Consider the following 15,507-nt stretch of genomic DNA (forward strand, 5'->3'; position numbering starts at 1 on the left):
ATATTTATCCTTCCTAAAGCTCGATGAAAAGACCTTGAGTCAAGTCGGAGTGCATTTCTAGTGCTTGCCTTGTGTATTTAAAAAAATCTAATTTTATTACCCATTTGATTAGCCGAGTTTTCAGGTTGTACTCTTGTTGTATTAATCCATCATGGACAGCAGATGTCCCCGCTGCCCTATCTGGTTCTCTCATCACTAGCTGCAGTTGAATGGAAATGGTTTATAATCTTATTTTTTTTAAACATTTTACCATAAAAAAGGTTCACAGGGCTGAAGGTTTCCCAACAAATGACTTTGACCTACAGCTCAGTGTGAACCACTAATCACAGCCTGTATTGATTTATTTGATTTGCCCATTTTCACAAGATCTACTTTGAGGGTCTTCATCATTTCTAGGTTTCAAAGTGAAAATATAAAGAAGACCATTTGTCACCGGGGCATGTTAGGGCAGCAGCAGTTTCAGAGTGGAGCAATATTGATTGAATTTCTGTTTCTTCCATGATCTTAGTTTTCAGAGTGATTTCTTTTTTGCTCTCTCTCACTGAACAATTCAGCCAAAAACGAGGGGGCACGTAGTGCTTTTTTACCCCACACAACAATAAAGTAATATATTGGAATAAATCACACAAAATCAACATCCATCCTGCTTCCTTCCCCTTGTCTCCTTAGCAACACAATCCCCTTTGCAAGTAAGATGAGATGCACCTTTTTCAAGCTTGCCTAGAGGCTGTGGAGGGAGTGTATTATTATTTTTATGCCAGTGTCAGTAAATGCACATGTGTAAGATAACTATCAGATTGAATATTACTTGTTGTGCTAAATCAAAAAGGATGTACCATGGCAACATTGTGCCCTTTGAATGAATGACAATCCAGTTATTTCCAGCATACGGACAAACCTGAAGCATTTTAAAGGCTCATAAGTTTGAGTAATGCCAGCAATGTGGACATCAATGTGAGTCTGTTACTTAGCCGGGTTAACGCCATAAGCTGATGAGCTCAAAAAGGCACATAAATGTACCTATCTCAGCAGATAAATAACATATGACGGCGGTCTAATCCCATGAATTAAGAAAAATGAATAAGCAAAGCTGCAAATATCCTTGATTCTCTCAACACAAATGCTAGACCTATACATCTACACAAAGCTAGCTGTTTACATGGCAGCTGTGTTACTTTAGTATTCTTCTGTACAGAAAAAAGACATGGTCTTCCCTAACTAGGCATCTTCAAATCCTGGAGCCATTCCCCTGATGCTCGCTGCACTGCCTTTTGAACTTCAAGTATTGGCAACACATAACAAACTCAAATCTGACTTCCTGAAGCTTTCCAAGTGTTCGACTACAGTTAGGACAAAGTGGTTACACTTGCTAAGCTACATCTGCTGGATGGATTGTGGCAGAACAGACAAGCTGGTCTTCAGCAAACTGGCAAAGGGACAAGGTCACGAGGACGCCCCAAAAAGTTTGACCAATAATGGTATAAATAGTAGCAGATCACAGTACTTCAGTCTGGTTAAAGGTCCATGGAAACATTAATTCTTGGCTCCCTTTATCTAAAACCTAAATAAGCACTTTGCTGATTAGTTTATGGCTTCACTGACTTTTTTAGTACAACATTATACTACTTTTGTAAATGATGGTCTCAGTTAAAGTGAAAAAGAGTACAGATGAATATACCTTTGATATGTTTTGGTTTCAAAACATCAGGATAGCAGTGGTGAACAAAGTCTTCATAGCAGCATTTAACTAACAGGGAGACGTCCTGGTAGCTAGGTACATACACAGTCTTTAGGTCCGCTTTTGGTCCTGACTGCAGTGAATTGCTATGAACATTTGTACAGGCACTTATGGCCCAGCACAATATCAGTTCCTAATCAGCAGATTTTCCCTGCATAGTGCCAATAGGAAAATTGTCTGGACATCTGTCAAATGGCTTACCATGAAATTGCCTCAGGGGAAATGTCCAGGACCTACAGTAGTGCCATCACGATGTCAAATCCAAAACAGAAGTGTTAAGCATACAGCCACTGCTAAAATATAATTTACCACATGGCCACAGTGCCCAAGTAGCTTCACCCCTACAGTTTTGCTAACATGACAGTTTTGATGAATCCTCCTCTATGGTGACAATAAAAAGGCTAGTTTGACACAATATCTGAAATATTCCCATCTCCAAATCTTTCAGTAATACATAGATAGCTTGAAAGAAACAAAAAAAAAAAACCCAAACAAACATTAGAAACAAAAGCTTAATATACTGGCAACAAATTATGTTCACATCTTCACAAAGAATTTATATATTAGTGTGGTATCTCTGTAGAACAGTTAATCTGAAAGCCCACCTGGAAACCTATCTTATTAAATCAGGTCTGCTACGTTCAGTCTTATCTTGGAAACTTTTGGAAAACTTACCAAAAATGTTAAAAATGTTCCCCCTAAGGAGGACACTTTCATTATTAAGGGATAATTAATAATGCTTTTAATTTTACATGCCTTTTGCCACAATATTTAAACTGGGTACCCAATATTGTGTACTGTGGGATCTCCTAAACCAGCTCTGCTCCAATGAGCAATGGACATAGTCTTGTTTGGGGGGGGGTTACCACCCACTGAGATTGTTATCAGTTTTAGTGGGATGCCTTGTCTTGCTGGTGAGGTTGCTGCTGTTGTCTTGGTGATCTGGCACGTCCCAGAATATCGTTCACACGAAATCAGCAGAACATTGCATTTTAAGGAGATACGCAGTGTTTTTCCCATTTGTTAGTGTTTTAATGTTATCTTATTGGCTGAACAGAGCAACGAAAAATACAGCTTGTATTACGTATATCGTTAGCTTCATAGCATAAGTGCCTAAGGCAATTATGCTATGAAGCTAACGATATGTATGTATTATGCCAAATTTGAATTTTAAATGACTAAACAATAAACGATTTTATTTTTGTGACTCAAAAATCTAGTCAAAATACCGAAGACTCGGCACAACTGGAAGATTTACTTGCGTATTTAGTGAATCTAAAGGTTGCATTTCATTCTATAGCCATATAAACTAAAGGAGTTTATCATAATCTGTCTTCCCGGCTGTTTTCTCCTAATTTACTTTGTTTGACCGGCTCTGATGTCTGTATGGGGGAGAGTGCACTGTAGCCCGCTCCCCCCCTCCCGTCTCTAAGCATGGTATGGTCCTCGCTCTAGAAGTGCCTCCAATTCTCCGTCTGAAGGGCTAATTTATTTCCAGTCAGAAAGTATCGCAGCACGCTGAAGTCTTACGCCCTCTGCCTCTCAAGTATCTGAAAGAGCGCAAAGCTGGACCGGTACATAATGACCATGTACAAGGGGAAGCGTCGCAATCATCGATGTAAGTTTACACAGATCGTTCGGGCTTCGTGATACACCGAGGACATTTTCTTTATGATGATGTCGCTCTGTGCTTGGCATAAAAATACAAGTTGCAAATACTAAGCCGTGACTCGCGCATGCCAAGATGCAACCCGATCGCTTTAAAGCGAGCGCAGGGCCTTTTTTAAGTAGTTGAAATATGCGTGAAATGTAATCGTACATAGAAAATTTCAGATTTGTCAGCGAGCAATTATCGGCTCTGTAATATTGCATTCTGTTGTTGATCCTGTGATGATGAAGTGTTAAATCAAGTCACCTGCTGAGCCCTGGCTGCTTCTTTCAAAACCATCTTTGCACCTGCTCTGCTGCTCTGTCTGTTGAAATACAGCCTATTAATTCTGCTGAAGTTTGCTCACACTGCCAAGAAATGTGTTATCAAGGATATGAGCTTCGGCGGTTCATTTCCCATACAGTTATAATTATATACCAGTGAGTTATTGCAGTTGCAACAAACACCATTTGTGTTCCAGAGTGCACAAATTCATGTGAATTTTGTCTTGCTGGTGTTTTGCATATTAACACGCAGATTTCTGTTGTGCGCACGCAGTATGATCTCCGTTCATTTCTGCATCCGTGAGGTGAGAAAAGAAAATATTTGAGCTCATTCACAGTATGATGTCTAAACTCACTGAGTAATTTTGCTTCGGAATCAAGCTCTACTTATGGGCAAACAATTTACAAATGGAAAACTGTCTGGGTAATTAGGGGTTTGTCTTCTCTTCTCTTAGTCTTTTTTTATTTCAAGCAACAATGTCATTCATTATCCAGTGTGAGTTTTTTAATTACCTCAATTTGCTGCTTTTCTGTATCTCATGTGACAGTAGAGTGAATATCCGTGGGTCTCTGTGGGTCAGGGGAAAAGAAACATCCTGATTAGAGGATTAGACTGAATGGTTATCTGAGGAAATAATCAGCAGATTAAATAATAATTAGCGGCTGTTATTATGCTGTAACAGAATAATAGAGTTGGTATTATACATCCTGAAGCGAGGCTCTCCGAGCTGTGTGCGCACTCATACTCTGCCACAGAGCAACACTGCCTCAGTCAAGAAACTGGAAAGATGACTTAACAAGTAATTAAGTACAACGTGGCAAACCAGTGGTTCACTAATTACCAGTTGGCACTTCTTGACACAAGTGCACACAGTCAGTTATACCGTGATCCCCCCTCCCCCTTCCTTGTCTCCTAGACATCTGTGGAGTGCGATAAAGGTTTTAAAGTGCTGCTTTGTGGCTGGTGCGCACTGTATAGAAAGACCACGTTATGCTCTTTTTTTTCCCTCTTCAACAGAGAAAATGGAAATGTATATTGTGCAGTGGCTGGAAATAGATCTCGCTGTATAACTTTCTAGATTTGCAGCTTGCATGTAGACAGTGTGGGAGGGAAGCCAAATTTGGACACAGAGCACAAAGGCGTAAGTGTCAAGAGACAGAACACACAAAGAAACCCAGGTGCACAAAGAGCAGGAGACAGTTAAGAAAAAAAAGACAGCGAGTCTATACGTGGGCTCATATTGTTAAAGAGCTTGTTTAAGGGCTCCGGACTGTATCTGCCAGCTATTAGGCCAGGGAGTCCGTGAGAGACTGGCAGCGGCTGTGGACTTACAGGATGGATTTTTTTTTGTGCTGCTATATTTGAGTTTAGTCTTTGGAAAAGTCAGCCAGAAGAAAAAGATGTTCTTATATGAGAAAAATGAGTTTTCTCAGGGAAGGTAGTCCAGTATCCTTCCTTTTTTTGTTCAGTACCTGCAGCCTTATCAGACCTTTCTGCAGAAATGGGAACTCCAAAAACTGCAAATTCACACGCTCAGTGTGCTGAGCCGTGATCACTTGCAAGCACTAGTGGCTGAGAGAGATGATCAAAAAAATATACTGGAGGGCTGCTTTAACTTATTGATGCAGATGTGACTGTAAAAAGGATGTTGTGCATTTTTGTTATGATTTTTTTCTTCTAAAAAGCAACATATACCACAGATTCAGCAACAATGCAAGAGCGACTGGCACATAGCTGTGAAGTCGTGCAGATTTTGGAATGTGTTAGCTTGAAATTATAGCAGTTTATTATTTATTTATTGGCGTCAGCAGCTTTAATTTTGAAAATATAAAAGCTTTAAAAACAGGGATTTGTGTATTGATCATTTTATTAAAAAGACATCGTTCCTTTCTTTATCAAAAAGGGATCTCTGTGTCTGCGGTGTTGCCTATTGTCATTAATTTGATTAGGAATAGAAAGCATCTCAGGCTCTTTTTTGTGAGTGTGGGCAACAGCAGGGGTATTTGAGTTGGAGTCCATAAATATTTAAGGTCTTGCAGGCCAGGAATCTTTGGAGATCAAATGGGGTTTGAGCCCTCTAAACCTCGGGGATTTGTTTTCCGTGCGCTTGTATGTATTAAACATTTATTTTGGTACTATACGCTTCATAAAGGTAGTGGGAAACTTTGATATGTGATACATGGAAATGAATATTGATAAATACAAAAGCAAACTTCTTCTAGACTTTCCTCTCCTCCTTTTTTTTATGTCTGGACTTGAGATGTTCTTGTGTTTGTTGCGATTTTTGAACATGACTCAAGGCTGAAGCGTACGACCAAGAAATGTGTTTTCATGTGCTCCAGATGTTACTCTGTTCCTTTATGCGTGTGCCGTGCTGCTGATGCTGAGGAGGAGGAGGGGGGACGAGTGAGGCAGGCTGTTACATCTTTTGTCAGATGTCCTCCATGTATCTCAAACCATGTGTCAAGGATAGCAGTTTTTTTTTCTACTTGTGCGTGTCAAGAGTTTGTGTGTGAGAGGGTCTTTTTTTTCCTGCCTTCCAGACTAGACTTCTTTTCAGTTTATCTCCATTTTACCCAGAATTTCAGCTTGCGTGTCCATGGGAAGGAATACAAATCATGCACAACACAATCCTTGGTGGGGCTGTTAAGCATCCACTGCTCTGCTTCTCTTGAATAAATCACAAGCAATTACAGAATATAATCCGTTCCAGATACTTTATTTGCTGCCTTGGATGCAAGTTTAAAAATTCACCAGCTGTGCCTCCACACCTTTCTTTATATATAGGAACCGCATCACACGGCGCTGTGCTGGAGATGTGATTTTATCTGTCAGAAAGGACCTAATGAGTCTCCTCTGTGGCTGATGAAATAATGTGACAGAGATGTCAAAAGATGTCACCCCCCCCCCCCCCCCCACACACACACACACACACACATACCCCAACCCCCCACCCCCGAGCCCTCATCTCTCTCACCAGCAGCACCACGCCTGTTTAGTGGAGGAAAGGCTGTTCGGACTGTTGCCAGGAAAAGCACCAATCAGTGTCACACAAAGACAAGCACGAGACATGTGCAAGAGTGCTGATGTACAGAGAAAACACCAACATTCACAAGAAAATCCTACTAATTATTGTCTATTCCTAATAGGCTCTGGAGGGGGGGGGGGGGGGGGTGCTGCCAAATGCCTCTATTTTTCTTAGTGTGAAGAAAACGACTTAGAAAAACACACTTTGATGAATGGTGTTTAATGAAGGGGCACTGTTAGTTTTCATTACTTTGTGTTATAAAGCACTGCAAAAAAATTTAAGCCACCCCTCATTTCTTTATATTTTGCCTACGAGGGGACTGTTTGTAACTTTTTAAAGTGGTGTTTAACAGTAATTCTTCAGGCTTTCGGAAGGTCTTCCAGAGTTTAGTCCCATCCTTGCACATGACCTTTTTCAGATGAATGTTTTTTCTTTATTTGTTAAGCCACTTAACACTGACCTATTAAGGATTCCGGCATAAGAAAAAGACTCTTGGCTCAAGGGGTGAACCAGTGTCGTGTCCACAAGTAACACCAAATTAGCAAAGATGCAGTTTTAAAGTGTAACTTTAGGCCTGTTGCAGAAAACACGTGATTTGGTCTCACTTCTTTACTTGAAACTGCAAAAAATGGCAAAGATAAAAGTTTGAAAGGCATAAAATATTATTATTGCACCAACATTTAATTCCTGAGAGTTATTAGTAGAAAACCTGGCATCGTGTGAAGTGTGTCCTTCAAAAACACTTGAGGAAACAAGTAAAGGATGAAGGAAGAAGTGGCAGATGAACAACATCTAAAAGTCATGTTCTTAAGAAATAGGGGAAAAAATCCAGCAAAGACCTGACACAGGACCTCTGACCTCCATCTGATCCTTCAGTTGATCCATTTACTGTTCACTGACGCCTCATCAGAAATGCTGGCTGTCAAGAAGCCACTCTTAACAAAAGGAAACAGGTAGAAAAGGGTGAGGTGCGCCAAAGTGCATACGAAAATCAGTGGCAACAGGTCTTAGAGAGCGATGAATCTCAATTTGCAATATTTGGTTTAAATCACCAAATCTGTATGTATGAAGAAGGACGTACGGTGAGTGTCTACAGCTACCTGTAAACCATGGTGGAGACTTCGTCATGGTTTGGAGCTACATTTCACAAAGTGATGTTGAGAATCCTGTCAAGATTAATGGAATTATGAACGCAAAAAAGGACCTTCAGATTTTTGATCCACCGTGCAATACAATCTGGAAAACATCTCATGGAGAACAGCTTCATTCTTCTGAATGTTTTTTTTCTATATCTCATTTTCCTGTAAAATTGTAACAAATGAGGGATGGCTAAAGACTTTTGCACAGTGCTGTACATATACTGTTACAATAGAAAGTGTGTACATTATTGTACTTTATTGAGCCCCGTGGGGAAATTGCTCTCTGCATTTAATAGTGGATGTTTATTCAAAACATGGGCAAAGTTTCAATCAATGAGATCAGTAAATGTGCCGGTAACTCTGAATGAAAATAGCCTCTTAAACGTCTTTGCAAGGGCAACCAATCACAATAACTAGCAATTAGCTGAAAGGCTGCACCAAGGTCCAGCATAACAAAAGATTTTGAATCATGCAAAGCTACAGTAGTAGATGTCAGTGAATAATGTGCAGCTAGAAATGAGTGTCTCCCTGTTCAGGTCTATCGCATGCTACCTGCACAACGCATGTGCAAGTGCCTTTTTACCTTAAAGGTTTATAGTGGTCTTTACATTCTTTTGCCTCTCATCCACCCACTCGTGCTAGCACAAGAGCTGTTCAGCTGATGTATTGTAGTGAAACCCAGCAAGCAGAAGAAGAAGAATAAAAGAGCCAGAAAAAAATGATGGAGGAGAAAGTGTGCACAGTAGGTCCCATTTAATACTGGATCAAAAGTACAGTGACAGCTATGACTCCAGCCTGTATGTACCAGTGTGACGAATGGCGAAATTAATGTCTGTCAAGTGTCATTGCAAATGCTCTGAAGTAATTAGAGGACTCTCTCTCTGTCATCCATCGGCAGGGAGCGCTTGTAGTACCTATGCAGGGATGAGCAACATGGGTTTTGAAAATTACATCATATTTTCACGCCTGTAGGCCAGCAATGAGCCTGTCAAATTTCCCCAAATCAGTAATTCACTTTATTTCTTGGTTAAAAATGAAATATGAATGTCGTACTGGGAATTTGAAAGCAGCACCTCAAAGATTTCTGTTCTAGATTTAACGCTAAAGAGCTAAAAGTCCCTATTTTTAGTCGCAGGGAAAGTCAGTGGCGATGTCCCGATTATTAACAGCTGTCGTGAATGTTGCTCAAAAGAAATACTTGTTCTGCTGTGAATATCAGCTTGGTGTTTGTTTTCATGCCTCGCTTTTCATCTCTAAGCTCCCTCGCTGTGCCATGTTCATGTATCCAGTAGCCTGGATCGTCCGCTTTTTGAAGTGTATCATTGTTGACTTGCATGAGACAGCTCACTAGGTTTACAGGTCACACAGAGGGATGTGATCTCAAACCAATGCCATGCCTTTATCTGTTCTGCGGGTGCCTCAAGGGGCTGGGGATTATGAGCTGATCTCCTCGGACTTTGGTCCATGCAGCAGCAGACACGGGCAGCGAGGCGGTGAAGCAGGCTGGAAGTCACACATGAGTTTACAGGAGAACAGACGCCTGCATTTGTAATGGGATGTCCACAAAAATCCTCTAACCAGTCATGATCAAATGAGCGTTTTGTGAATGGCAGCATGTATTATAAAAGGTAGAGGATGGAATGATTCCTGTTTGGATCTGTACTCACAAAATTCAAAGAAATGTAATCTGACCTAGGGCTGTTCGATATAACGATATACATCGGATGACGATATAAAAACGTCTATCGTTTCATTTTACGCTATCGTTTGTTTCGTGGTGTCGCAAAGTAAACTGTTTACGGCAATATTTTTTCATCGTTTTGATGGTCACTGTAGTGGCTATATTAATTTCTTAAAGTTCTCTCTTTCTCTTATATTTAATATAACCACACTACGGACGGACAAGCGCCTGTTTTTATGCGTTTTGGTTAGCAACAATGACGGTAACACCATCACATGTTCCACATAAACCTTTCACAATAAAGCTCAAGATCCTGTTGAGCCTTTTCAAAATAAACTGAATGAGAAGTAAAAAAAAGTTTAAAAAAAAAAACGTAAAAAAGAGCCGCCAGGTGCTAAAAAATAAACCTTAGACTCAAACGTTAGAACGGGCTTTTCCCCGCAGCACGCCGTGTAATAAATACTCACAAAGAAAACGGCGGCCGTTAAAACCTATGTCTAAAAATGTATAGTTTCATGCATCTGTTAAAACACTCAACTTCAGGTACATGAGGCGCAGCTTGAAACACTTCCCGCAAATCGAGCTGCCCGAGATTCACAGAATTTACAGAAAATGTTACATTTTTGTGATTTATATCGTTATCGGGACGACAAAATTCTTATATCGGGATATGAGATTTTGGTCATATCGCACAGCCCTAATCTGACCCTATTAGCAACAAAATAAGGGAGGGATTTTATGACTTGCTGGGTCATAAAATGAAGTAGAAACCTGGACAAAATTTTCACATTTTTTCTAATGAATTTCTAACAGTTTAATAATTTCTTACTTAAGTGTGGCTAAACAGAGGCATCACTAGAAATTTAATAACCAGCACTGATAGCAATAGAATCTCGATACCTAATGTGATGCTACAATTAAAAATAAAGAGAGAAAAAAATTAGGATGTGAACTGAAATGTTTTAGCCCACTAATGCTACTACTAGATATAACATTATTAAATTAGGTGAAGAAGCCATTCTTAAGGAAGTGAAACAGGGAGAAAAGGCTGAGGTATAGTTATTTTATTTTAATTTGTTAGTCATTTTTATTTTTTACATTACATTATTACATTAAGTTACATTACGTTAGCTTAAGCATTTATAGAGTTATTCACTGCAAACATTTTAGCCCGTGGTGCAGATTTGATTTGACAATAGCAGTAGTCTTCCATACCCAATTCTTTCTGCCGTTCTTATTGACGAGTCAGGGCGCAGCTATCGCGGCAGTGACACTATTCGCCATCTTCCATGTATAGTTTTTTCTTGAGCTTGTAGGCATTCTTCTTAAGCATGTAAGGATAGATGAGCACGTGCATAGGCATGCGCTGCCCCCATCAATCAATTCTGGACGAATTGCAGCCTCGGTGCATGCACTGTCAGAGGTACTGATGGCACTAAAGAAAATATTTAGTAAGTAACATTTTCTGAATTTTAGATTCAAAAGCAAAATTAAGCTCTGATTACCTCTCTGGGGCTAAATATGTACAATGAAGCCATTTATCAGGCAAGCAATCCACTTTAAACTTTAATGCAGTATGAATTTTAGCTTCTTTAGAGAATAAAATTTGTCTACTGGGAGAAAGACGGATTTCATCACTTTGCCCCTGTGATGAAGCTAGTGTCACATTAAAAGTTGTGAAGGAGCAATGGAAACTCAATTTCGCACTTTCCAATTCTTGCCATACATTTAAAAATTGCAAATTGAGATCCAGTCAGCAAGTTTTAACGCATGCTTGAAGGGGGGCAACTAATGAAACTTAAATCCTCTTTTGGTATGTGTGAATTACTATATTTAAATTACACGTGATAATTTATAAGAGTACAGTTTGCCAAATGCCAAATTCAAACAGAAAAATGTAGAGTCACATCACCTCACCTTGAACCTGGCTTCATGGTTCTCCTGAAGAGCCCTGCTCAGTGTTTGATCTTCAAAGGTTCCTAGAACAGCACCTTTGATATGCAGATTGTCCCTCAGTCTCCTCTCTACTCTTTTTTCCATGTAATTAGACAACACTACTGCCTGCTGTGTCTTTCTTTCTCCTGAGAGGTGTCTGTAAACATGTTTTTTTTTAATTTTTTTTATTTGCAGTTCTTAAAAGCTTCCCTGCCTAGAAAAAAAAGTAAAGGGTTATTTCCGTTTGAGGGGACGGCAGCATCTTGTGACCTTGATTGATGGATCCACGGGCAGCACAGAAAAATAAGAATGCGGCTAATATGTGAGAACTACAGTAAGATAAAGATATATGAGGTCTGTGTCTGAAAGGAGCTGCTAGACCTTTGTGAAAATCAAAGACTGTCAGGGCACATTGTTCATCCACTGCAGTGACAAATTTGACTGTAATTCACTCTGAAATTTTCTGGAAATCTTGTACCTGTAATGTGGCCTGTGTCAGTTCTTTCGTCTTTGCTCGTCTGAAAAACGTCCTTGGAGTATTTGTAGATTTATTATGCCTGCAACTGACAGGACCTCACCTACTGGTTACGGAGACACAGATTTGGTACTCAGTACAGCACTTTTATATCTCAGCCCTCCTGCCTTCCTTTCCTTTGAGTTAGACTCACTGAATAGTGAAGTTGGACCAAAGACAGCTAGATGTAATCTGCTGCAAACATGAATTTCCTACATCCCCACCTATTCCTTTTGCTCGTCCATCACCTGCTAAATTCAGCTCCCTCATTTTTGCCATTGTCTTTGTTTCTGTCTCTCCTGCCGAGACACAATTTGCATGATTAGTTACTTTGTTCAATTAATTGAGTCATTGGGGAGATAGGCGCCAGAGTTTCTTAATCCGTGAGAAGATGATCGGCAGCTCCTTCCGTGTCCTGCTCTCTCTTTTTTTTTTCTTTCTCGCCTCTGCCTTTAATTTTTATCTCATCAAATAGACAGTTGCCGTTGCAAGAAGAGGAAAGTGAAATAAAATAACTCACGAATGAGGGGGAAAAAAGGCCAGATGTGATGTAGAACCATCAGCCCTGGCATGCGGGGAATTTTATCATCAGTTTTTTTTGGGAAAGTCCACATTTCTCATTTCTTGTAGGTCCTTGCTGCTATGCGCGCATTGTATTCAGCCTGTGTTACACATCTGCGCTGTAACTCAAAGGGGACAGCAAAGGTTTTTTTTGGTAATGAGAAGGAAAAAAGGCTTTTTTGTCCCTCAATGGCAGCAGGATGCTGGGTCAGAGAGAGCTCTACAATTTTAGCAAAACTGATTTGATCCTTGCAACAGAGCATAGTGACAAAGCACAATGATTTATATTTCGTGGCTTCTGCATAATCCTACAGATTTATGTTGTGGGCTTCGGTTTCTGTTTACTTCAACTTGGAGAAGTCACATTACTTCCATTAGTTTGCCATAGTCTTCATCTCTAAATGCTACACTGCCCAGAACACAGGGTAATCTCTTATTCAGTATAATTTAATGCAAGTATTAGTTGTGCTGTTGTCACCAAATTGGCATCAGACATGAAGACTTTGAGCAAATTGCAGCCAGTTTTTACACCCATTAAATGTAGTTCTAAGACAATATTTGCAGAACTTGAACATTGTGTTTTTTAAAAAATCTTCAAAGACTGAACATTTGCATCAGACTCATATCTACTTTTTGGTGCTAATTGGGAAGTGATAGCATGCAGTGTGACTGAGATGGTAACTGAGCATGTAATCATTGTCATTGTGAGCCTGGCATTACCATTTAGCTCGAACATTAATCCCAAAATGCAACAGCACTGCTGTAATCTCTTAGTTTTCTTTCTTTGCTTTTGTTTGCAAAGCTCTTTTTTGGGCATTTTTAATAGAATGCTACTTTCATTTCCTCTGTTCTTCACTCTTCACACTTTGCTTGTACCAGCCATTGCTCAGGTAGAATTTAATGACAAATGAAGCCTTGGAGCATCGTTAATGCAGAAAGCCGACTTAATTTTGAATGCCTGATTTACAGCTGTAGTGACAGTATCTGAAGGTTCTTATGGGTAATGGCGCCAGTTGTTAGGACAAAAATACGGGCTCTTTATCAAGATGCTCTCTTGAAATTATATCTTGTCAAAAAAACAAAATAAGCAGCAGCTTTACTTGAACAGCTACTAAATAGGATGTTTGCGAATCTCTGAATCTCTGCCTGTTTATTTTCAGTCTTTGTATGGAAGAGTACACATGTAATGACTGCTTCATCAATTGTTGTTTTCTCAATTATAGCTTCTGTGCCGCACCACAGCAGGCGTCCAAACAGGTCATTTGCAGCTACGGAAACCGACAAAATCAGCTGTGTTTTGGTTGTTGGGTTTTCTCTTAGTGCTGAAAGGACATTTTGCCCAAGCACAAGGTAGTTTGACATGCAAATTACCACTTTGTTGCTGTGTTTGTGTGTGCGCGCTTTAAAAGGCATGACTCACTTCAAGTGTATTTTGGTCAAAGGAGCTTGTGCCATATTTCTGCTCTCATTAAGGCTGTAAGCTTAATGAGTAGCTGGAATGCAGGTTTATCTTAATTAGCACTGATCACACTGATGGATGTGACTAATCATATATGTAGACAATAGTAGTTACCCCCCATGTTTTAAAGAAAAGCCTGTACCAAATGAGCTGTTGAAGGCTGGAGGGCTGAATCGTCACCATACCGATAGCACACAGAGACGGCTGATGGGAGCAGTACATCGCAAAAGGCAGTTTTCAGGAATCTGCCAATCTTCCAGCACTCTTCCCACAGTAATACAGAAAGGTTCTTTGGCTCACTAAGACAGACTCTTGTCTCTGCCTCTCCAAGACCTTGTGTTGACCCCTGCTACCCATGCCTGTTAGCTCTCCTCTTCCTGAAGCCTGAGGCTATTAGCTGGTTTTCTCCTCCCTAAGATCGAGAAAGGAGAAAAAACGGTACACTGTCTCATTTTTTACGACGCAACAGAAAGCTAGAGAGGCAGAGAGATTAAAGTCTGATTTGCTGGCTTCAACAGGACGAGCAGATTTTCGTCTGTTCCAGTAGTACATTCATATTCTTCTCCTTATGTTTTTTGGGTCTTGTCAGTTTTCGCAGGAGTGCTTTCTCATTCCCAGTCATTCCTGTACAATATGCTGCCATATGGCTTAGTTTATAGCTGTGATTTATTCAGCGTCTTGACTTCCATTGCTCTGCGCTTATTCATCCCTTGCTAATGAAAGAAGGGGAAGAAATAAGACTTGTGAAGCTTTCGTTGGCGGCACAGGTGTCAAATAGAAAGGGCCCCACAGGTGATGCTCAGCACTGAAATGTCTCATAATGAGCTTCCTCGCAGTGCGCAGAGACACAGGAAGAAATATGGGCTGTGAGAGAAAGTGACGGATGGCGAGGTGGGTTAGATATCATCTTGTGCGAGTTCGTGTGGAAGGAAAGGGAAGGTGATAGAGGGAGGGAAAGCGAGGGGGATGGGAACAGACGAACAGACACATTGAGTGATAGGGTGAGACCGAGGGCGGAACAGGAGGCATGAGCAAGAGTAGTCTGAGGGAGACAGAGATGTAAGGCAGCAAATGAGACCAATAAAACACATGGGCATGTTCCTTCAGGGAGTCACGGATCCTTGTTTTCTTGACAGAGGAACACAAGTCTGTCTTTGGCGATTACTTATGCTTCGTGCCTCTGTCTTTCCATTGCAGTTTACATCCAGAGCCCTGTTTTCCCCCCAATTCCTAGTCAGTAAAATTGTAGCATTAAATTGTTATTCATACCTGGGTTATGCTTGTTTTAGTATCTACAGACAGACAGGCACACGCCGTCTCTTAGAGATAGAGAATTGGAGGCTAGCTTAAATATATCTACAATTAATTTCAGCACTGAAAGACTGAAATTGCATTATGTGTACATTTGCACAGCTGCAAGGTCAGACCCTTTTTTTTAAATTGTTGCCCAGGCTGAGCAGACCTTCTTTATAAGTCTTTCAGCATCACGGAGAGCTCCACCTCCAACCATGGATGACCA

The 15,507-nt window shown here is 40.4% G+C and overlaps 1 protein-coding gene across 3 annotated transcripts in view; it reads left to right on the forward strand.

The window, feature by feature from the left end:
* ralylb (RALY RNA binding protein like b) overlaps positions 1-15,507 on the forward strand; it is a 128,506-nt gene that overhangs the window by 84,719 nt on the left and 28,280 nt on the right. Inside the window, exon 1 of one of the 3 annotated variants that reach the window (XM_026180042.2) lies at positions 3,169-3,356. The exons of the other annotated variants lie outside the window; for them this stretch is intronic. Within the exon in view, the coding sequence (XP_026035827.1) occupies positions 3,320-3,356 (37 nt within the window). The 5' untranslated portion in view covers positions 3,169-3,319. Of the gene's footprint in view, positions 1-3,168; positions 3,357-15,507 lie in introns of those variants that run through there. 3 annotated transcript variants of the gene reach the window in all.

This window comes from Astatotilapia calliptera, chromosome 9 (assembly GCF_964374335.1).
Source record: "Astatotilapia calliptera chromosome 9, fAstCal68.1, whole genome shotgun sequence".
NCBI lineage: Eukaryota > Metazoa > Chordata > Actinopteri > Cichliformes > Cichlidae > Astatotilapia > Astatotilapia calliptera.